Genomic DNA, 23,089 nt, shown 5'->3' with positions numbered 1-23,089 from the left:
AGAACATAATATTAAGTTTGAATTGATTTATTACAAAACAAACCAGATCACGTAACAAAGTAACGAATAAGGTGACAAACTATGAATTAATGTATGAGTGTCGTTACATTTTTGTAAAGTATTTTTAAGTTAGAGAAAGATTTGTAGGCGCAGGAAAAATTTTATTCAGTCAGTGTTATCAGTAAAAAAAAAAGAAAGTTATCCTATTTATTAACCATTAGATCCTTTTCTTGTAGGAAATTCTGGAAGACTTCCAGTATTATAATAAGCATGTTCCATGTTTGTAACAGAGTATGCTTGAGAAGGGCCCATAATATTTTCTGAAGTATCATTTTCAACCTCTTCGACTTCTAACGGGTCCATTTCTGTATCTTCTTCAGTTTCAAAGGATAGATCTACTTCGTCTTTTATATAAATTCCACATTTCATATCTTCATTGAGGCCCAAATTGCTGCTTTCTTTCCTTCTATCCAGAGGTTCATTTGTCTTCATGTTTTGAGTGATGGTCGATGGTTTTCCAGCTGTAATTTCAACTTCATCCATTATACACAATTTTTTCAAGGGCAAAGGACTATCTTTTGATATAGCAGATAAAATACGAGGCCAATTAATAACTGGATCAGGTATTTCTTTCCTTTTTGGGATGGGTGGATTAGGAATCCCTTTACTTGTACTTGGCATATCATTTATGTCTACAATACTGATTCCGGATCTGCCGGTCTCCAGCCGTTGACTCAATAAATTAATATTATTCTCTTTGCTTTTCTTGTTAGTATCCAAAGGTAATTTGTTCGCTACTTTATGTGGTTGAGCAGTAGTAGCGAATCTTGTTGGTTGATAGGTCGTTTTATTTTGTGTTCTAGTATTAGAATCGTGCTCAGGTACTGTTTTGGTAGATAGACTTTTAGTCTCCTCAATTTTTAAACGAGATACAGTGGACGCTTCATAAGACATATTGTTAGACTCTCCTACCAAAACGGATGTTTGTATATGTCGCAATCCGGTAACTTCCAAAATTTCCGCCAACTTTAGCAGTCTTCTAACCTCACTTTGGACCACTTGTATTTCTCCGCAATACATGAAATTAATAATAGTCTTCAGATCATCTGCCTCGATGTCGTGAAGTATAATCATAGGGTGAGGATGCTCGTTAGCCATTAACAATCGACGGAAGAAGGAGCTCGAGTTAGCTAGTACCATTTTGTGACATTTCAAAATCGTCCCATCTTTGCATACTAAAGAAAGATCTACAAACTGTTGCTTCTCGTAACAAGTATCGAGAGAAACCGCTAAATGTGACGGGAAACTATGCCACTTTAAGCTCAACACCGTTTCTTCTCTCATTTTGAATACTGTAATTGATGGCTTTCGATTTAACGCGGACTATTCACTGTGAGCAACTTTGGTTTATGACAACACGCTCGGCCATGACATGTGCCGCTGACATCGGAACTACTATTCTATGTACAGGGTGATTCTCTCGTTAGTAGATTCTGTAGAAAAATTATCGGTTGACAGTTTTTCTCTAAAATACCTTCTTTATACAATATAATCGTTACGGATACGATAAATCTTTAGTGAGATATAATATCGACTTCTTATGGTACGCTGTTGAATAGTTAAACAGTGTTTGGTGGAACTTTCTCCGAAGTCTACTCGCGAAAGAATCACCTTGTACGTTACAACCGCTTCTACGTGTAGACTCGTGGGTTCAAAAACTTTTCAACCTTTTACCCACAAATTGCAGAAAACTTGCCACGCAATCGTACATTCGAAGCACAGAGATCCACGTAGCGTATTTCGCTGGTTGTTAACAGAAATAAATGCAGTTCAACGAGCAGAATACTTTTTGGGAAAACTCGAATGAGTGGGGGTTTTACTTTTTAAAAATAACCTATATACCAATCGATTTCCAGTCGGATGCCAACATTAGCTCGGTCTAAGGGGTGGCAAATAAATCATTGACCTGGGAATGTTGTTGCAAAAATATATCAAGTGTCTATAAATTCCCAACAATATTATTTTTTCTACAAAACTTTATTTTGCAATTTGTTTCCTTATTCAAATTTGTCTCGACATATTTAGAACTTTGTGAACAAAAATGTATAATTTAGTTGCAAATATTTTTTTGTACGAATAACGATCTTGCGCTATTTTCTAGACAATGATTAAATGATAGAAAACAATTTTGAAGAACCAGCGTCCGATCAAAGTTTTGATTACCGCGCGTGTTTCGCTGCGCATGCGCGTTGCGCCCCCGCCGTCATTCTCGACGCATCTCGAAATCGAAATATTGCCAGCGATCTCTCGATGCCAATTGAGTTCGATAATTGCAAATGGTCGTTTAATAACAGATGATTGAACGCGTTCCGCGGCGCGGCCTAGCATTTATTTGTCAAAACTGGTGACGGCCGGCCGATCGGCGATGAGTCGACACACGCGCGCTTCTTGATTCCATCGCGGTACGATTATAGGTTATCGTGCGGATCGCATCGATGAAAATACGCGTCGTGTGTACGTTTATGCGTTCAATATTACATTTACAGAGCGGTATAAACGCATCGACCCTAAGTGTCCCTGAAATAACCGCGTTCTTTATTATGTGATCGTGAGCTGTAAACGAACGATACACGGAAAGAGAGAGAGAGAGAGAGAAACAGTGACAGAGATGGCACGTGAAGGAAGGAACAAAGGGAAAATGCAAAACATTCGAGTCAATATATTCTGTTATCTCATCGTGACAGTGCTTTTTCTGGCGCCATTCAGTTACGCAGGTAAGCGGGAATTCCCTAATACAATTTGCAGTTCGTTTGACAATATGTTACATCGTCTTCGTAGCAAATAAGCTCGAAATTGGTTCGTTCAACCGAACCAAACCGAACCGAACCATTGAGGTCACCCCTGTAAGTCCACAATAGTCTTCTTCCGCTGTTCTCTCTCGGTCTCGTTGCTTCCCCTCTGTTTCTCTCTCTATCTCTTGTTCTCCCTATTTCTTTCTCTTTCCCCCTTTCATATTCTCTCGCTCCCGCTTTCCATTTACGTCTCTTCTCTCCTCTTTGGTCCAGAAATCGAGTATTGTCTCCCGGCTATTGTTTTTTTCGGCTTTACGTCGATACGGTTTGCGTAGGTTGCTATATGGTTTTTGTATACCATCCAAAAAATCAATCGCCACGCAAGTGTTGGACGCGCGGTTTTCCCCTTTTCCAACATTAGATATACGTACGTATATTTTAAATTCATCGCGTAGGCTCTATGCGCGTCGCCTCCCCTCTTAGCAAACTGTTGCATTTAATCGTAACACGCGTTTCCCATCGTTGCCTCTTAAGAAACTCGATCAATTACATAAGGAAAATATACATTAACGATATTTCGCATTGTCTAGCGTAGAGGTTATTCGGGGCGATCTACTTTCGTTCAACTCTCCAGCAAAAAAGTACTCGTTTTGCTCGTATTAAAGAAGATGAGTCAACGCGATAACAAAGTTCACGTATGCGTAATGCGTTGCGTTTGTTCTCGTTCTTTTAACAAACGAATAACGAACGATAGATAAAAGCGAGCACAGACGCGAAAACACCGAGTAAATACGTTTGTACACGTTGTTTCTAGGGGGAGTAATTAACGCGTAGTTGACGCGCTAACTCGTTACTCTTGGCGGGCGTAATTAACTTAGCGAATAAATAATTTCCCGTGACGATTCCGTTAATCATCCGACGCAGCCGTGTCCACCGGTATAATTCATTTCACGCATGATATAATTGCTATTTGCAATTGCGTGCTGTTGCTACGCACATTCCTCGCACAGAAACACACACATAGTTGCGTAATTTCGTAGTCTGACCACAGTATAATATTCTACTTTGGATCGAAGATACGATTACACAATTTTTCTCGATCGAGTCCCGGTTTCGTCGAAAGCGTACAAAAAGAGCGACAAAAAATCCGAGTCGAATAGATACACGCGTGGACATCAAGGAAACCGAATGAAAGGTTCTATTGTTCGCTCCTGTGACGTTATCGGGAGAAAAATTCAGTCTTCATTAACGATGCGTATTAATTGCAGAGTATTAGCAACGATATCTTAAATCGAACAGATGTTCTTGCAGTTAACGTTATCCTATGGTTTTTTCGTTCCCTCTTTTGTTGTCCGAAGAAACGGCTTATCGAATTAAATGCAGTATCATCGATTTAAGTCGAAAGAAAGTCCCTTAATTTGCTTGACTCAACCACCGTATAGTTAACCCTTGTATTCTAGCGAATAAAACGAATTCGTCTCAATTAACTGATTCAGCCAATCTCGACCAGTGTCGATAGAGTCGCAAAGATACGACGCACATTCGACGTCAGGCTCTTTGTGCTTTCTACACGAGAGAAACAAAAGAAGACTATTGCCGATAAAGATACTCGATAATAATAAATTCTTAAACGGATTAGTGTAGGATACTCTGACTTCGAACGCGCATGCAGAGCTTCGAACGTGCATGCTAATGAATTCGAAGTATGATAAAAGTACAGTTTTCCTGGTTTCCACTTAGAGATAAAAAATTCATGGAACGCAATCGCGAGTACAATATTTCCGCCTTTACCGTACTGGTGCGTACCGACTACCGTCGATCACGTTTCTTTACTAGCTATTTGTGGCTAGCGTATCCGTATCTATTAACCCTTGGTTAGACGAATCAACTAGAAAAGGTCCCCCGTTATCAATTCAGGCAATCGTTGATACGAAGCATCGAACGATCGAACAGCGTTACTCGTTCATTTTCTCCATGCAATGCCCCTCGAGGATTAAAGAGTAAATTAGCGACGAGCAAGGGTGACCACTGGTAAAGAGCTACGAAGCAAATTTCGACTCCGACGAAGTTTAATATATACGAAGCTACGAAGGAACCTGTTAATTCGGAATTAAAGTTTTCACGTGTTGATCCAGATTCCTCGAGCAACAGGACAGGCGAAATCAGACGGTGCAACATCCACAATGCGTCGGAGCAGTGTGGTCCTAACGAAAGATGCCTTCAGAATTCAAAGGACGAGGAAGCGCAGTGCATGTGTCAGAAGGGTTACGAGCTGAAGAACAATCTCTGTACCCTCATTGCACCCACAGTCGTTGTACCCACCATGGTTCAACCTGACGTCCAAGTTGACTCGGGAGGTACAATATTTCTGCGATGTTCATAATCGTGATGCGAAGGAAAATTTTCCACGATAGATTGCTATAGATAAATTTTCGCTGAGCATTCGGTTCGACCGATAACGGTAGCTGTTATAGTTCATTCATTCGTAGATACGAAGTTATCGCGAAAAAGTAGCGCTCTAAGCAGCTGTGGCTCGCTGTGCATGCATCATGCCGCTGGATCGTAATTCTTTTTTTGAATTTTGTTTAGGTAGTTCTGTAGCTGCTGGTTTGTTAATACCAACCTTCCTCGTAGTAATCGGTGTCTTGCTGTACCTTGGCGCGAGACGGTACAAGTGGCTGCAACGATTTCGGCTGTTTCGTCCGAATCGTTACGGTAACGTCCTAGTGACGAGAGACGACGACGACGACGACGATCCACCGATAGCGTGAGGAAACATTTAACGATAATTGAACGCTCGTGCCGGATAGTGCATCTTCGTCGAAAGAAACATGGCACGATTAAAAGCGACAGGCTTTGAGTTTTCGTACCGAGATACGAACCTTCGAACTCCACCTTCGATTCATTTTTCTGCACGTTTACTCGAACGTTCGTACTCTCGCGGCTGTTTGGAAGTTTCGCTGTCCTCTTGAAGCTTGTTACGCTTAGGGAACAATGTATCGTGTAACTCTCTGTGTATATATCGAAACGTTTAGGTACAAGGCATATATACGAGGGAAATATCGTCGAACTGAATTAAGAGGCTAAAGCAGCGTCGATGACGCGTTATGCTGGTATATCCAGATCGTACGATTGATAATTTGTAATCTTCTCGAGAGTCGTCTAAGCGAGGACGCTGCTACTTACGATTAATTTTGTGTTCTGTATACACGATGGTTGTAACGAATACGGAGATAAGTGACTGCGTTTTCGATAGATTTTAGGAACATGAAAGCATAATTTTCTACGATGATACTAACGTAAGAACAGGTCAGTTTACGCGCTATCGACATTGTATAAAGACGGTAATTAACTTGAATTTTCGCTCGACATTAAATCTAAGATTGGTCAGTGCTCTCGACAAATTACGGGCATCATGATTATCCGCGAATCTTGTATTTTTTTACGTGCACCACGATCTACCGTTACTGCTTAGTATATGAAATTTTGTACAAATTGATAAGGCTTCTGGAGTATCCGGTTGTATCGCGTAGATAAAGTTTTATCGTTTTCTCTCTGAATGTCTTGTTCTTTCGAGGATAACTCTACGAACGAAGAATATATCGACGACGTTTGATTTCACTTTACCAAAGAGAGGTTCGAGGATCTAAATTAGTACATTCTTTCGTACATCCGTTAAGAATTCGAGACACGAATCTTTTCGCCCGAACCACGAACTATACATTCCTTCAGTATTTCCGTACCGTTACTGTTCTGTAAATTATTGCAACTGAATTGATCCGATTCGAAGGAAAGGAAGACTGTAAAGCGTGCGAAACGGAGTTGGCAGTTTCGAGTTAACTTTCAAACTGCAAGACGTTTAGAAGCTACCGCACTTATACCAAAAGAAACCTTGCATTTTTGTTCCGCTCGACGTCGCTTGTGTAATATAACAAAATTTGTAAATAATTTCCCGCCATTTCGCGGATGCGCATTCTTGCCAGCCAACAATTTTTAATTTCTACGTAGCGTTATAATGTAACCGTGATTCCGACAAAAATTGCATTGTCTATAAATATATATATATATAAATACTCCTAAAGAAGAAGCTCTTGCTCGCGAAAGGATATTGTACGCGACATATACATATATATATTTAACCTATTCTTGTACTCTATCATTTTTGTACAGAATTACGCACTAGAAGCAAATTGTAATAGTTGAACGGTGCTCGATTCCGATTCGTTAGACTCTTTAGATCGATCGGTGTCGCGAGGCGAAATTTCATATTTTTATAGTTCGCAAGTACATTTTGAAACGTTGCGACTGGTACTAGCGAATTATCGTTTCCGATTACGTATCGCCGAAATTTCTCTTGCATCTTGCAACGTCGATACAGACGCGATAACGACACCAGCCTCCGCTCGTTGCTACAGAGCTTTCTATGCGATGCAATTTGACAATTTGACTGAACGTAATCATCGTTACCTTTAATTTAGCTATAGTCACGTTAACGCAAAAAACGCTTCGTAACATATTGTAATTCGTTTCGTATTTAAAAGGATTTGTATCGCGTGCACGTGGCTCTGTTAAGTTGTAAATGTTTGCTCTGTGATGAATTTCAAGTTATCTTCGACGGAATACTTGCCATCGATTAAATCGCATTTCCGTGGCACAATTTGTTAACGGTGATATTTACGTGCTATTCTTCGACTTTTTCTATATTATACGCGTATATTTTACATGTACCGTTATATTGACAACGAAACATCGCTTTCGTATCTTATGCTCGTGATTGTTTTTCAAATCCTGTAAGAGATTCCTGGTTGTCTTGAAACATGCGTTCTGAATGAATCATCCGAACTAGAGGTCATCGCTGACCGCAACGAAGAATTTTGTAAATATTTCAATAAGGATAAATATGGAATAGAAAATAAAGAAAATAACTGCGAACCGGTTGTTCCTTCGACTTCCATAATCATCCTGCTTGTTCGATCATTTCTGTTACCGTCATTCATTTTCCTGCAATTTAAATTTCACGCATCAAACCTTCGTGGGTCTCCGACCTCCTCATGGCGAGATCTGGTCAATCGGTATTTTTTGAAACACATATTGTGCTCACGATATGAAGATTGTGTCTCAAATAATATCGAGCATATTGGCTACGAGTTAGAAACAATTTCATCCGTGAATAATGTTCGTAACGAAGTTGAAATAAAAAGTTGTAGTTTGGTGAAGAATAAACTTGTATACTTTATTTTCACTCTTTAATATCGTACGTCAATGTTGGGATAATTTACAATTATACTCGAGAAAACTTATTCGCTACTGATATCGAAGAAAAAAGGTAATAATAATCGAGACGACGAATGTGCTTTCGTGAACGATCGTTTGCGCGTGCGTGTACCGCGCGGACAATAATTTAATTCGCAAGAATGATATAATCGTGCGCGTATTTACAAGTTTAACCGAAAGTAGAAATTGCAAGATGATTTATACCATCGACCCAATTTTATTCGTTCTATAAACGTACCACCGTGATAATATTGATTAGGATAACGTCAGAGAGGTGAAATAGGAAGGAATCATCGAGAGTATTATATCCTCCGATCGTTTCTTCCGATGGAAGTTTGAATTACCAATTGAAAGGTTCAAATGTTTTACGTGGATTTCGTTTGTTTGTCATGATCATCGTTTAGGAGACCGTATCTCCCCGTAGGACGTGAAAGACATCGAAAAGCGTGACCAAAGGTCCAATTCGAAGAGGAGGTCCTCGTTAGTTATCGCGATCGAATCTCATTGATTTACAATGAAATTGTACGCGCCTAATTTCGTAAAATTTCAAAGCTTGTCCGAGTCTCGAATCGAGTGAATTCAATAACCGGTGTAATCGTGCCATGATCCTCTTTGCGGTCTGTATTGTGCTCCGCTAATTTGAATGGTCTCGGGTGTTCTATAGTACACGGTCCTTAATCTGTCGTTGTTGCTGTTGACCGTAGGCAAAAACTGAGGACTAGGCACGAACGGTTTCTGCTGTTGATTGACCGGTCTCGAGACCTTATAATTGTTTTCAGTCGGCTGGAGAGCCGCGTCCCTTCCCAATTGTCTGTGCAGGGGCAGCACGAATCCACTTGGCAAGTTCGCTTCCTGATTCAACGTAGGCGTCAAGGCGTCGTTCAACGTGACATCGTACTCGCTTTCTGGAATATCTTGCAGCCGATGCGTCACTTCGTTGATTCTTTGTTTCACTCGGAAGTTTTGAGGACTCGTCGGGTGTTCCTGAACTTCATAAACGTTCTCGTTCGCTATTCTCCCTTTGTTACGAGTCGAAGTTTGCGAGTTTCCTTCGTTCTGCGGAGGATTCGAGAACTCCTCGTTGGTCCATTTACCTAATCCTTCGTCGTAGTTCTGCGAATCTTCCTGTTCGTGTTTCGAACCCGTGACGAACTCGTCTTCCGCCATAGACTTCTGCGTCTCCTCCTCTCGTTGTCTATCGGTAGGCTTTCGAGTCGAGGATCTGGTTACCGACGTATCGTATTCGTCCGGTCTCCGTTCGTGTTGGTTCTCTATCTGAATGCTCTTGTACGGATCGTAAGGTTCTTTTTCTCGTTGCTGCGCTTTAGATTCGCGATTCAATTCTTGGGCATTCTCTTGCGTAGTCGGATGTGCGTAGTAACTTTTCTGTCGTTCTTGCAGAACGGTGGTTCGTTCCGTTGGTTTTTCCTCGTCGCGTTTAGGCGTGGTCGCTTTCGCACCTACCGGTGCCAAACCTCGCGGATTCGGATTGCCTCCTCTGGATGGCAAGAATGGACGTTTCACGATCCGAACTGCCGTCCGCGGAGGTGGAGCTGGTGTATCCTCTGGCTCGTCGTAATACTCCTGCGAGTACTCCTCTTGATAGTGCTGCTCTCGTCTTTCGTCTTGGTCCCTCTCTTGATAATCCGTTTGCTGATTCGTTCGACGAGACTCTTCTTCCTGCTTGGACGGCCTCTCCGTGTAAGTCAATTTCTCCGAGCGATCGTTCACGGTCTCTTTCGTGGTCGATTCGGTTTTATGTACGAGTTGCTCGGGCAGACACGTGGTTGCCGTTGCAACGGCAGTTGTTCTATCGGTACGATCGTAAGCACTGCCTCTTCTAACCGATGCATCCGTGGTGTCCTGCAGATCCTTCGATCTTGATCCTGTTCGGGATCGATCGGTGTCCCTCTCCCTGTCCAGAGGTCGGGTCGAGTGCGGTCTCTCTTGCTTATCGTCTTGCGTCCTTCCTCGATCACGATCCAGCGATCTGTCCGCGGTGCGATCCTTTCCACGGTCGAGGGATCGATCTCTTCCGCGGTCCACGCCACGATCCCTGTCCCGATCGTAATAGCGATCCCTCGAACGATCCGGGTGTTTTCTAGGTCGCAAATCGTCCTCGTCGTCCCGATATCGTGGTCTGAAATCAACGAATCCGTCAAGGATATTTACTACACGCGATCGTGTTAGTTTCTTATGGTTTTGTGTCAGTACCATGTACTTAGTCATACGATGTAGTCAGTACCATGTAGTCATGTAGTTAGACACTGTTATCTTTTGTTACGTGCGATCAGTTGAACCGATTAATTGGTTACGACGTACGAATATAATCGTTTCAGTGTTGTGTACGTACGTTACCTTACCTGAAGGGTCGGTCCCTTTCCCTGTCTCTGACATCGTAAAAGTCCCTATCCCTGTCTCTGTAAGAGGGTCTTCTTCTCAGCGGTCTTCGAATCGGCCTAACATCCTCCAATTCATCGTCGTAATAATCGTCTTCCGCAACGTCTAACGGTCTTCTTCGTGGTTCCTCTGCAACGAACGTAAACGAGCGTAACGCGTTTGCGCAAACAACTATTTCGAGGTTTAAGCAGCGCAGAATTACCCGTGGATTGAACAGCGGTAGATTTGTACGCGTATTTATCCTGTTCAGAAAGCGGTACCGGTCTTCGAATTTTCGGAGGAGCTCTCGGTCTCGAGTACACGGACGCAGCGGGTGCTGCGGGCTTCACTAAGCTCTCGCCGTTCGCGGGTGGAGCAACAGGATCTTTATCGTCGTATTCGTCCCTGTACCTGCAAACACTGCTCGATAAGAACCTCTTACGAGCGAAGTACGAGAAATTTTTACCTCTTGTCCGAGTATCGACGATCATCGGTGTCTCTGACTCGAGACTCGATTCGTCGATCGTCCAACTCAGCGTCATCGTTTTCTCTAGATCCAGACCGCGGTTCTTGATCAGGATCTCTCGATCTGACCCTCGTGTCTTCTTCCAGAGGGTCCCTCAGTCTGGTAGAATCTCTCCTATTGTTTCTACCCGAATATCTGTCTCTAGCGTTCGTCTCGCGGTCCCTATCGTCTCTGGCGACTCCGTCGCGGGATCTGGGGGTATCCCTGTCTCGAAATTCGCGATCTCGATCCCTGAAGTCGCGATCTCGGTCCCTTCTGTACTTTCTGTCCTCGTAATCGTAATCGTCTCTGCCGTAACCACGCGGGCGACTGTAGTCGTCATCGTAGTACTCTTCGTCGTAGTAGTCGTAGGCTGGTCGTCGTCTGAAGGGCCTTCTTCGTCTCGGTAGGTCCCTGTCTCTCGACGCTTGCCGTCCCGTGGCGACCGTCACCGGCGCCATCGTCGTCGTCGTCGAGGTGGACGTGGTGGAAGTCGTCGTTGCCTTGTAAAGGGCATCGTTTCTGTGCCAGTACTTCTTCGAATTGGCGCAGTCGACTTCGGAGACGAAGTGGCAGATGAAGGTTTTCTGGTCGAAAGCCGTGAAGTTGGCGCATAGGAAGTCGTATCGAGTGCCGAATAGGCAGTGGTGGTACACCTTGAAAAAAAAAGAAACGCGTTATTCGCGAGTAGACGAGAACTACTGTTTTTTCGCCAAAGTAACACACTTTTCACCGAACGCAGATGCTCGATATTGCTAGACTCAGTAGTAGCTTTCACACCGCGACTACGCGTGCGCCAGTAATTGCTTAGAGAGTACACGAATATACGTTGCGCTATTGTACGTACGAGTAAGTTGTCTCTGTACAAGTCTCTACATTTGTCTGGCACGTATCGTGTTGGATTATCTAAAGGAATCATCTGAAATCATTCAGAGCACGTCCTGGCTCGTTCAAACGTTCGATTTCGTTTCTCCCGAGCTAGCAGCTTGACACGAAGCATCGTTGAACGGATTCGCAGACATCGATCATCTTTCCCTCGTTCGTCTATTTGTTTCCTTTTCGCGTGTTTACCGCACGTCAGCGACGCGGAGTTTCTCTATGCTTTGGTGATTTTATTGGAAAGCGGATGTCCCCGGTGAGCTAGATTGCAGGAAGTAGCTTGTTTCTTATTTGCATGTATGAAACGCGCTGGCTCGGGATCGGTGTTCCAAAAGCGCCTCGAGTTGGCTCGGTCCACCGATTTCTCGATAACGAATCGCGACGGTTGCTCAACTTTTGCCGGTTAAATGTCAGACCAGCGTTTACCGCTCGCTTAACAGTCGATTGGACACGCTGACTCGCGAGAACGATTTTGGCTCGGGCGGATTCGATGGAGCCGAACGCGGGTCGAACGGTATAATTTGCTTTTCCCGTTGCCGTACAAGACAAAGCGTTTCGCAGTTTGTTTCCTCGCCGAATGTCGGATTCAGAGGAAGCTAGTTTGCACACATTTGCATGACAATGGCCCACTCGGCCGGCGAAAACAATCGATAAGGAACGTCGGGAAAGGGATACGTCGCAATCGCTTTCACAATTCTAAGATCGACGCGCGTGAATCCCGAAACGGTCAGGGACAGGAAGTGTATCGAACCGCGGAACTCCTCTTCTATTCTTCGAGCTTTTTCTGCGACTTCGCGTCATCTTTCACGCTTTTCCTTCGGATAACTTTCCTTCCTTCGTTGTCGATCGAATTCTCGCAGTCGTTCTCGTTCTTCGTGATCCGTGGAAGAAATCCGAAAGGCCAGACTTGGATCGATGTCCGTTCCGCCGATGAGATGGGGGAACCGCAGTCATGGATCGTTGACGTCCGTTCATTACGCGAGTGGACGATACGCCTTGTCAGAAAATCTTTCTCCGGCATTTATCCAGATGACACTGACTTTCCTTTTCACTAGAACGGTCACGATACCCACTTTTACTCTTGCGTTGCTCCCGATCCGTTCCGAGTTTCTTGATGTACGAACGGGTTTCCAGAACGAGTGCAGGCTTCTTTTTTTTATCTTTCCGAACCAGCCAATTACGGAATATTATCAACTTTTATATGCTGTTTAGCTCATAATTGCAACGCACGAAAAAGTGATCCTGGCAATATGCCTTTACACAACTTGGCTGTACGGTGTTTCTAAAGGATTCCGCGTAAGAAGGATTAGGGTTTACGGCGCACATTAGCATAGTCAAACAATATTCCGCTGAATGGTTACCTTCTCTTTTCGCAGACACTTGGCGTTTATTACGCAAATGCGCGAGAGCAGACAGAGATTGATACCAGCCGTGTAGAGAATGCGCCGGTATTGGCTGATTGAACTCGAGAAACTGCACCTTATTAGATCGAGTCTAAAATGGTCGCTGATCACCGCGTGGAACGTGTCCGGTCCAGTGGCAACAGGTGCTTTCCCGCACGGATCCGTTCGTCCTTCGTCGTACAATTTTTTTACGCGACTCGCGTTCCCGATGGCGCTCCGAGTGCTCATTTTGTTCCGACAAGGTCTTGAAACGGCGAGCCTTAATTAAAAAGGCTGGACACCGTCCCGAATGCAAACCACGAAGAACGGAAAGTGGATCGAACGCGCGTTTCTCCTTCAAGAATCGTCGAAAACCCCGGCAAACTTACAGCTCCGATAATTACAAAGTGTCACTTTTCTCACCTGACATTTGTGAGGCACGCTCGCGTAGAACCCGTCGTGCAGGCCGTCACACTTGAAGTCGATGTCCTCCGGTATGCTGTTATAAAACGGATAGTCGCTGAGGTTGTAGCCGTTCAGTTCGCGAGGTAAATTTGGATCCCAGATATAATCGATCTGCGGAATCCCGGTGAGAACGTGACCCGTTGTCCCGTTCGTCTCGCTGGCCACCGTCGTAGTCACCTGAGGAAAATAGAAACGGGCATTCTTCGTGAGTTAATCGCCTCGTGGAATTACCGCGAGCTACGAAGGTAAACCTGTGTCGTACTCGTCAGCTTGTCTTAGCTCGACGTCAATTAATTAAACCTCGCGTTGTAATCGAACAACGCCGGATGATTACGGATGTATTAGAAAAAAACTAGCCGTCGTGTATTTGCTTCTGTACCGTGATTAATCAAGCGAGGATGCAACTGGAAAATAGGAACGGACGCGTGGTATAACGCGACCGGTGCATCATCAGATTTGCATCATCGACGGTAAACGAGTCGCTCGTTCTATTCCTGTACCGGTAAACGATGAAATCGTGATCGTTTGCGTCTCGCTTTAACGTGGCACGCGTTCACCGATGCGATGTATCGTGTCACGATTCAAACAGACGCCTTCGTAAAAACTGCCTCGATCTCTTGGCCGTAAAATCGAGCCTTACCTCTGTATCCTCGTTCTCGTTTTCGCGTGCATGACTTTCTTCGGTGGTGCTCGTTGTCGTGGTCGAAGTCGTGGCGATCTTGAATTTCGGTCGTGTAGCCTTGAGCGCGGCCGAAACTGCATTGGCCAGTAGGATTCCTGGAATTGTCAGATTATTAAAAATCCGCTCGCGAACGGTTCTCGTTTTCTTGGTCGAGGTGATTCGTCCAGACGTTTCCCGATTAAGGATAAGCGTTCGAACAGCGAGGATAAATAATCAGAGACTAGCACGCATCCACGGATTGCGCAAACCACGAAGAAGCGTCGTTGTTGCGCAAACCGCGCACGAGAAGAGTAGCGAAGTCTCGGCGTCAAAGTGTTGCAATTTTCGCGGCGCAGGTGAACGCGTTCGGTTGGGTAATTGTTTTAGCAAGCGGATCAAGGCTGTCTATCGTTGTCATCCGATGACTTTCGTTGATTTATGATTTTCAAAGATCGTACTATTCTAATGTGCTCGATCAGCGTTACGTTTTCTCCTTCGCCTTTCCATCGCGACGTAACGACGTCTCGTTAACTCGTCGTTAATTGACGCTGATTCTTTGCCCGGAGGGCGCGCGTAATTGATTCGAAACCGGTTCAAGGTCGACGTCGACGACAGTCGGACAGGATAACTCGTCCTGAGCGAAAGCATATCGTCGATTATCGCTTTCGAAACAGAACTCGAGCAATTTTGGCGCGAGAATCCGTTCACGGACCTTTCGCGAGAGTGGACGCCCTCGTTGTTGAAAAACACGTAGTGGAACAGCGGTCGTAACGGGATCGTTGTTTTCCAAGCAAGGATCGATAACGAGCGTACACGACGTTGCATAAAAATGAATTATGGGAACGAGTTCGCGTTCCTTTGGTGGGAAACGTTCGCGTGGGCACACCCCTCTTGGAATCGTAACGTTTTCGTGACGAAACAACGCCGATTCGTGTACCGTACGTAAACAAATTGCTTCATCTCGATCATACGTCGTCGATTGTTTGGTCGATTCCCATTGGGGTGGGAACGTCTCGACATTTTCATTAAAAAAGGGCGTGGCGACATTGGCTTCGTTTTGCAACGCGATTCCCGTGGATCCCTCGATCGAATCGCGGATGAACGAAGGTCAGGATCGCTTGCGTGGACTACGATTTGTCGCGACGGAAATTTTTGAGATTCTGAAGCCGTCCGTAGAGGGTACCGTACCGTTCGATAGCTTTCAAACGAGTTTTCGAAGGCCTCGAATGTCCGTGGACGGCCGAGCAACGAACACTCGTCGAACGGGTGAAAATGTCAGGAACCGCGATAAAAGTCGGCGTCACGTCACCTGCCTGTTTTTAAAATGCCGCGCCGTTACGATAGCAATCGTGCCTAAGCGGTTTTGCTTTCCGCGATAATATTATGAAAGTTAGCGGAAAGCGTGTCCTTCGAAGTTGTTTACTCGACCCGTCCGGGTGTTCCAGCCTTTCGATCGGGAATTTCGGAGTCGGTGGTCGGTTTGCACCGTGCTGGGACAAAGGAAGCGACCTCCTTGATATGCGCGACGGGTTCATCTTTTCCTTCGTGGAATCTTTTCGCGAGGCTCGTTTCGCGTCATACGAGTCTCCGTTCGCTGCGACGTGAATACGAAGCGCCAGGATTTTTAGCGTCTGGGTTCGATCGTGTTCCATCTAAATCGATCCGGTGTGAACGAACCTTCAGATGCAAAACGCCTGGAAGGTCGACCGCTGTCTTCGACATTCCACTGCGGGTTTTAAAAGAGCAAACTAAGCTCGGCGGAGCTTCGAGACTTTTATTTCCATCCAGAAGTTTTGCATCGGGGTCTTGTTTTGTACACTTACCACACAGAGCGAGCAGAAGCCACCTTTTCTCCCGCATATTGGTGCTACTGCAACAAGCAAAAACGTTTCCCATGAATTTCTACGTAAAAGTATTTCGTAACGGCTGAAAATTTGCGTTCGGATTATACGGTATTTGCTGTCTATAGCCTCGATATTGAGTCGTATGATCGAGACGTATAGTACGGCGAGAACGTAGACCGGTACAGAGGCTCGAGCATATGGGAATGGTTAGGAACTTTCTCTGTGCTGTCACCGCTGCTAACCATATAATGCAAGGATAATGTGGGTGTTATATAAATGCACGATCACGTAATACCGGGTGTGACTTTGTCGTCATTGCTGCGTGTGGCTTCTATTAATTATTAAAACAAAGAGAAGACGCCATCGACGCGTTTTCTCCGGACTCGAAAAAGAGACCCTTTCGACGGTGCTCCGTCCTTGCAAAAGCAAATAGTATGTCAAGAGAGGGAAGGGAACGCGGTGCAGGTTACCGGCAAATATTTCAGCTGGGTGTATTCCGATGGATTTACTCGGCGACCTTCGGCGTTCGATCTCGACTCTTTCCCCAACGAAACAGAGCAAAGCGACGTGGTATCTGCAACGCTTTGGCTCGTCTGGTAGCGATTTAAACAACGTTCTCGAAGATTTTAGAAACGCTAAATGTAATCGATGATCGGAATCTGTTTGCTGAAAAATGTAGACCACTCGGCATATTTTCGCATTAATTAAGCGCTCTATCGCGCTCCAATTCGCAGACGTTACAGTTCGTAAAAGCGGCAGGAAAAGGAGGAGGATGTTCGCTACCAGCAGAAACTGAGAATCGGTTACACAAGTTATCCTCCTTGGTGTCACAACGAGTACAGTTCTCAGGCTAGGAATTCGCTCCGTACGGAAATCGTACGGCACCGCTACGCGACGAGCAATTTCGTAAATATCGTAAAATCTACATTTCCCACGGAATCACACGTTTTAAAAACGTCGAAGTTAAGAGGATTCCACTTTATCGACTCGCGCACGAACGCTAGTCTCGTAACGTTACCTTACGGTAAATTACGTTACGTTACGACACGCGTAACGGTCATCCCGCTAAAGGTCACCGGAAACGATGACTGCCGCTGGCTTCATCGATTCTTTTCTTAAACGCATCGTAATCACTTATTTCTTCGTTTCTCTTCAAACTTTCCGCTCGTTCGAAATTCTCCAAATAAATTTCATCACGTTCGAATCTCTTCGAAGACAATTCTGACCCATTAGAGAGGTGTCTCCAGACATTGACGATTTTTCAGATCGACAATGCGCGAAGGCGTGGTTACGAAACTCGATAGCCTTCAAAAGCGGCACAGGTTGGTGCAACAAGCTTTCATTTCCTCGTGCTTGCTGCTCCAACGCCTCTATCGATATTGCGTTATCGAATTAAATTGCCGGGGAAGAAGCGCCGTCGATGACGCGAGCCAAGTTCCGCGTGTGTTCCGAGCTATTTTCCTCGGCGTAGCGTTTCTCGAGCGAGTTTCTGTCCGCGCGAACTCTCGAACAATCACTTTTAAAAGCAGAACGTGAGAATTGTCTAATGGTCGGGTCTCATTGCGTCGCTGTACACGCGAGGAACCAAGTTTCTCGTTCACCGGAAACCAGAAACATCGATCATTCGGCGGTAGAAAAAGCGGATCGAGCCGAGACGTTTATCGATGCGTTCGAAGTAGATTCCATTCGACGCGATCAGACATTCCACTGCGAAGTTTTTCGTAGCGAGGCCATTTACTTTCTCGCCGCAGTCGAGCAGATTTTCTCGTCGATTCAGATTATCCTTCGATAAGCCTGTACTCGACATACCGATAACGCGAATCGGCCGAGGTCAAACACGGGGCAGTCGAGCGAAGAAACAGATCGTAGGGAAACGAGGAAAAAGAAGGAAATCGCGTTTCACACGCTTGCCAGATATTAATGCTGATCGGTCTACGGATAAGCGCGATGTTCATCATAATCTATGTACCAGAACGCCTTCTCCGGCGCTGTAACTTCTGGTTGGCTCGTTGCATTTCCAGCATATGGCCACGTAATTCGCGGTAGATCGAGTCTGTTCGTCCGCTGCTTTTGTTGCGAGAAAAGTAGACGATATTTCGTAAGGGTATTCTCGTGCGCCACGGCTGGCTTATGAACGTGCTTTTCCTTCGCGTCGTTAATCTTTGACGTCGCCTCGTGTCAGATGGATCGCTGTTTTGTATGTAGAAAGCGTTCGATTGTGCAGGCGAACGTGTACGATACTTGCTCGAGGAATATGGAAGACGATTGCGATCGGTTTTCATCGAAATTAGGTTGCAAACTTCATTCTCGGACGTTTCTCTCGGATTTCCTACTCGAGACGTAAAAATCGAGTGTTGTCACGGAGGTGCGCCTTAATGCTGGCTGCCTTTCCGTGTCAAGGCGCCAGAATTATCCGAACCAGGATAAAATTGGCTCGAAATTTTTGAGAAAACGATACGATTTCTCTTATTAGAATTTCGAAATGTAGTTCCGACTTCCTCTCGGTCCTCGATGCTTCAAACTTCGAGGCTCGTTTCTCCGCGTAAGTACGCGCCGCAGGGATCTTTCGGTAAACATAATCGGTTTCGTGTTCGGGGTAAAAGCGGTCGTCTTACGTAATCGCCCGCGGCGTTCATTCATCGGCGATAATCGTTGCCTCGATCGTCTTGTTAGTTCATACCTAAATTCGCCGGTTTTCCGCTCGAGTTCGTTCAACCAGGAATTAAAGTTCCTTCGAACTAGATAAGCTCGATAAGATTTTCCGCAGCGGCGGTGAACGTTTTGCTTTTGCTTCGGTGAGAACCGGCTTCGGAATAAATGATTTCACTCTCTGTCGCGAATCAAATTTATCCGAGCGGAACGCACCGTTCGCGACGTTTTATCGGCGCATTGTGCAAGCCTGCCATCGCGGTTAGAACGCTATGGTTTCGGAATTAACGATCGTCTCCGTGCAAGGCTGCGAGGTTTTTCGTCGCCGAGCGATGACAAGATTTAGCGAGTACCCACGTTTTTCGATACGGTAGTCCCGGAGTTTCGTCACTGTTGAATATTTTGTAATCCAGCGTTCGTAATCGCTAAACCGCAGGAAAGAAACTAGGAAACTGGACTATTCTTCTTCTTCCACGAATTTCAATCTCGAAAGGGAAAGACTTCCATGTATAATTAGAGCAATTAATGTGTCGCGAAGTCGTTACCTCTCGTCTTTCTTTACCGCGGGAGTCGCAATTACCCGTCGAGAGAGTAACGAGACCGATGCTGAATCGTACGAGAGATATTTTCCGCTGCTTCCTACCGGCATCGTAAATTACAGTGAAGTTTATAAATTATACTGTCACGTATGGGGACGAAAAACCATTGGGGAACAGCTGCAAGCTCTTGACTTAGATTTTGTCAATTTCCCTTTTAACGTCGCGGTTTGTCAGGGATAATTCGATGGAAAGTCATCGGTACAGATCGAGGAGGCATCATCGAAAGTATCGCGCAATATTCACGCGTGTCTCGTAGAACAGCCTATGACACACTTTGTGTCTCGTTTCGAAAGCGATGGTCAAATTTCGCTCCTACGGCTAGGAACAACGTTCGAACGCGTCTTTCACCTATCTCCTGTTTCGCAAAATTATTGGTTGCGCCTCTGGCCATCGACAATTTTCGAAAATTCTTGGAAATAGAATTTCGAAACTATAGACAGCTCAAAGATACCGACGGTATTCCGCGAGGATCGTTTAAGAGGACGCGGTTTCACGGTCTCGCAAAACCGCAGAAATAGAGAAGCCCTCAATTGCAGTCGTGTTCCACGCGAACGTGGTTAACCTTTCGGTAACGGAGATCGAATCGTCGAAGAAAATGAATTTAAAGGAAGCCGCGTATGACGAAACTTTTCTTCGCGGTTGTCCAATTACGCAGTGAAAAGTACGCGCTGGTTGCGGTTCGTTCGCCGGTTCGGAATCTCGTTGGATCGCGGTTCGAATTTCGCGGCGAATCGACGACCCTCGATTAGAACTATCCCGGCTGTTCGATTACGACCAAGTAGCTCGTTTATTTTTCCGGCGGCGTATAGTCGGAGAAAGCAGACCGCGGCCGAACGACGCTCGTTCTCGTGTCGTAACGCGGCTCGCGCTCTATCGTTTATTGAAAAAGATCCGTTAAAATATCGGACAACGCGTGAACAGAGCCCGCGAAAGCGTCCACGGATTACGTAATAATCTTTTCGCTCGACTATCGCCTACTCGTGACTGGATTTAGTACGCGTAACAATCTGTTACTTATTTTGTGTTTAGACGTAATAATTTGTGTTTGGCAAACAAGTTCGATGGGTGTAAATAAAAGGTTGTGGAGTCTTGAGTTACCTTGGAGTTTTTTGGGGTGCGGTTTCGTGGTCCGCGAGTAATTAGGCCGCCTAGCAAATTAAATTCACTTTCGAACGCGTGCACAATCGGCCACGGAATCCGTCGATCGAAAGTGAACGTGGACGCGTTAGAATGCAATAAAGAGGAAGGAGAGAAGGAAAGAAAGGGAGACAGACCTAGAAACACAGAAGGAGAGTGGCGGTTGCTTAAAGCACTGTCGAGGTTACGGAAAACCGCGAGGGATAAACCGACAAAGCGTTCGATATATCGTTCAGGAGGATCGGTCCGTTAATTTCCACCGATCGGTAATAAAAATCGAAGACGAGACTCGTCGACTCGATTAACGGTTAAATTACGCTCGCCTCTTTACCGATGCGGTGTCGTAAGTCGCGTAACTCGTCGACGATATTATGTTACGAGTTGTATGGAAGCGTAAATTCGTTTTATGGCTCGAGAATGGAATCGAGTCACGACGTTCGAGTCGTGATCTTAAGCACGGAAACCTTATCTTCTAGAGACGTCTCTTCTAAACGGAAAACGAGGCTCTATGTCGTATTCGAATTGCGTTTTTTCCTCGACGCGGTATCGAATCGCGTGCTCTTAACACGTGCACCGACCGTGCGTTTCCTAAAACGAAACTCTCTGCTCGCTAGAGCGGCGATTCCTCGATGGCGGAATAGAAATTCGAGTCCCGAGGATTCACCAAAATACGTTGAATATTTTTTTTCCTTTCACCCGAATAAAAAACTCGTGACGGGCGTAGGAGTCGCGCTGTTCGCTTCCCGAGTGGCAAGAAACCGAATGGAAAGTTTAATGAACGACGAATTCGACGATAGAACCAGTTCACCGTCTTCTTGACGCGAAAAAACGTGCCTCGATCGCAAAAAGGGAACAGGAGGATATTCGGCGAAAGTCCTGAAAGCGTTTTTATCTCTGTTTCGTCCTTTCACGAATTCGTGCGTGGTACATTTGTCACGCGACCCGCTCGCGAATCTTGCTCGATAACGCGAAATCGAGTTCACCGCGAATTTCTTTTTCTCGGCGTAAATTCGAAACGTGGTCGATCGAGGACGTCGTTCGAAGCACGCGTGCACGCGTTTACGCTCGTAGTTTTCTCTTCTTACGAAAATTTCGCGCGTCTAAATACCAGAGCGTTGCGTTACGCTTCCAATCTGTTCTTTTTTCGACTATATCGGGCGGAGTGAGTTCTCTCGAGCGGTTTCACTAGCCGCGAGGTACGGCTTGCTGGAACGCTCACGTGGAGGGATTGTCGCAAGAAAAATGCTGACATTCTGAGCAGAAGCCGCCGACTTTTTTCCACGGATAATACACAGTGATTACCCTGTCGCTTGGGTAATCTGAATTTCGTCTAGATTCAACGGCAGGAAAGAAGGCAGCGTATAAATAGCGAAGGAGTTGCCGCTACTTTCGCCGATGTTAACCCAACCCTCGTTTAAAGAGCAACAATCGAAACCGCTATTTTACTCCGTATGTGGTTTCTTCGTAGCTCGAGCCTTTCAGAGATTAAACAAAAAGAAACAAAACAGACCTGTCTCTGGCTCCGCTGAGTCTTCGTTAATTCCTCATGAAAGCACCTTCCTCACATCTATACGCGCACCAAATATATTTCTCGCACCTGTACACCGCTGCGACTCGCGTTTGCCAGCGAACGATCGCGAGTAAGAAGCTCGTTCGAGCGATCTCGACGTAAACTCGGGGGTGGACCGATCGTGGAATTTTCGAGAAGTATCACCGGTTGAATCGGCGCGTTCGGAGGTTCAGGGCAAGACCGCGTCGTCCGGTCCGGCCAGGAGACTGCGCGATGGAAGTGGAAAAGCCAGCGGCAGGAGCGTTGTGCTCCGGCCAACGTCGTCTGATCGAGCTTTCTACGAGCGAGGATAAGGTCGAAGAGGGGGCTGGAACGGGCATAGGCGTCTTGGCGATCCTCGCATTGGCGTACGTCGAGTGAAAAATCAGGCCCCACCGAGGGAAAGGCTCTTTGTCGCGAGAAGGCACCTGCGTCGCCACCTGATAGCCAAAGCGAATAAAACTCCTCGCGGCAACGGCGTGCTGAACCTTTCAAACTTGACTCTCAACGCGTTTAGAAGGACAATGCGTTATTACCTTTACTCCGAAGATCGCTCGATTTTTCGAAGGGTGGGTGACGCTGTTTAAAAGACGGCAAAGGTCTTTAACCGCCTTCAGGGGATTCCGATTAGCGTATCCTCTTGTTCAGCATTCGACCGAACCCATTCGACAGATTATCCGTGATCAAACTTTTCGAAAGATCGATCTTAGAAACGAGGTGAAAGCGAAACGATCCATTCCATCGACGAGGACAAAAATCGCGCCTCGAGAATCATCCGACGATACCGATCTTCGTTGTTTTCTTGCCTATGAAGAAATAGGAAGTTCTGCTTCCCGTGACGCTTGCGAGATCGTCTTTCGCAATCGAGGATTCGAAAAAGCGTCTCGACTTTTCGATAAATTACCTTCAGGGTCGAAGTCTGGATAAAGTTGTCGCTACCGAAGAAAGTGTTCTTTGCGGGAATTTACGTCAAC

At 45.6% G+C, this 23,089-nt stretch overlaps 4 protein-coding genes across 5 annotated transcripts in view; 2 read left to right on the top strand and 2 right to left on the bottom strand.

Annotated features, from left to right (window-relative positions):
- Positions 1–23,089, top strand: part of LOC100876908 (uncharacterized) — a 43,854-nt gene that overhangs the window by 9,816 nt on the left and 10,949 nt on the right. The window lies entirely within an intron of this gene.
- On the bottom strand, positions 12–2,023 carry LOC100879002 (uncharacterized). The gene has a single exon (XM_003702720.3). The coding sequence runs from the start codon at positions 1,342–1,344 to the stop codon at positions 211–213; it is 1,134 nt and encodes a 377-aa protein (XP_003702768.1). The 5' UTR covers positions 1,345–2,023; the 3' UTR covers positions 12–210.
- On the top strand, positions 2,640–7,724 carry LOC143265069 (uncharacterized). The gene is made up of 3 exons (XM_076534980.1): positions 2,640–2,774; positions 4,928–5,149; positions 5,382–7,724. Exons 1-3 carry the CDS (start codon positions 2,669–2,671, stop codon positions 5,561–5,563), a joined length of 510 nt encoding a protein of 169 aa, XP_076391095.1. The 5' UTR covers positions 2,640–2,668; the 3' UTR covers positions 5,564–7,724.
- Positions 8,000–22,406, bottom strand: LOC100876798 (uncharacterized). 2 transcript variants are annotated; one of them, XM_003702869.3, is made up of 8 exons: positions 22,077–22,406; positions 16,161–16,204; positions 14,317–14,453; positions 13,635–13,853; positions 10,912–11,606; positions 10,669–10,856; positions 10,430–10,595; positions 8,000–10,206 (listed from the first exon to the last, which is right to left on the bottom strand). In XM_003702869.3, exons 2-8 carry the CDS (start codon positions 16,195–16,197, stop codon positions 8,646–8,648), a joined length of 3,003 nt encoding a protein of 1,000 aa, XP_003702917.2. In that variant the 5' UTR covers positions 16,198–16,204; positions 22,077–22,406; the 3' UTR covers positions 8,000–8,645. The 2 variants fall into 2 exon arrangements, with proteins under 2 accessions (XP_003702917.2, XP_012139531.2); XM_012284141.2 differs by having other exon boundaries at positions 16,161–16,207; positions 22,077–22,405.

The sequence above is a fragment of the Megachile rotundata genome, chromosome 8, assembly GCF_050947335.1.
Source record: "Megachile rotundata isolate GNS110a chromosome 8, iyMegRotu1, whole genome shotgun sequence".
Classification (NCBI taxonomy): domain Eukaryota; kingdom Metazoa; phylum Arthropoda; class Insecta; order Hymenoptera; family Megachilidae; genus Megachile; species Megachile rotundata.
This window is presented reverse-complemented; position numbering and strand designations above follow the sequence as displayed.

Excerpts from the sequence above, each read along its gene's own strand:
- LOC100879002 (XM_003702720.3), bottom strand. The coding sequence starts at position 1,344 with ATGAGAGAAGAAACGGTGTTGAGCTTAAAGTGGCATAGTTTCCCGTCA.
- LOC143265069 (XM_076534980.1), top strand. The coding sequence starts at position 2,669 with ATGGCACGTGAAGGAAGGAACAAAGGGAAAATGCAAAACATTCGAGTC. Across the intron at positions 2,775-4,927 it reads GGCGCCATTCAGTTACGCAG|ATTCCTCGAGCAACAGGACA; the intron begins GTAAGCGGGAAT and ends GTGTTGATCCAG. Across the intron at positions 5,150-5,381 it reads CGTCCAAGTTGACTCGGGAG|GTAGTTCTGTAGCTGCTGGT; the intron begins GTACAATATTTC and ends AATTTTGTTTAG.
- LOC100876798 (XM_003702869.3), bottom strand. The coding sequence starts at position 16,197 with ATGCGGGAGAAAAGGTGGCTTCTGCTCGCTCTGTGTG. Across the intron at positions 14,454-16,160 it reads GCTTCTGCTCGCTCTGTGTG|GAATCCTACTGGCCAATGCA; the intron begins GTAAGTGTACAA and ends TGACAATTCCAG. Across the intron at positions 10,207-10,429 it reads GAAAGGGACCGACCCTTCAG|ACCACGATATCGGGACGACG; the intron begins GTAAGGTAACGT and ends CGTTGATTTCAG.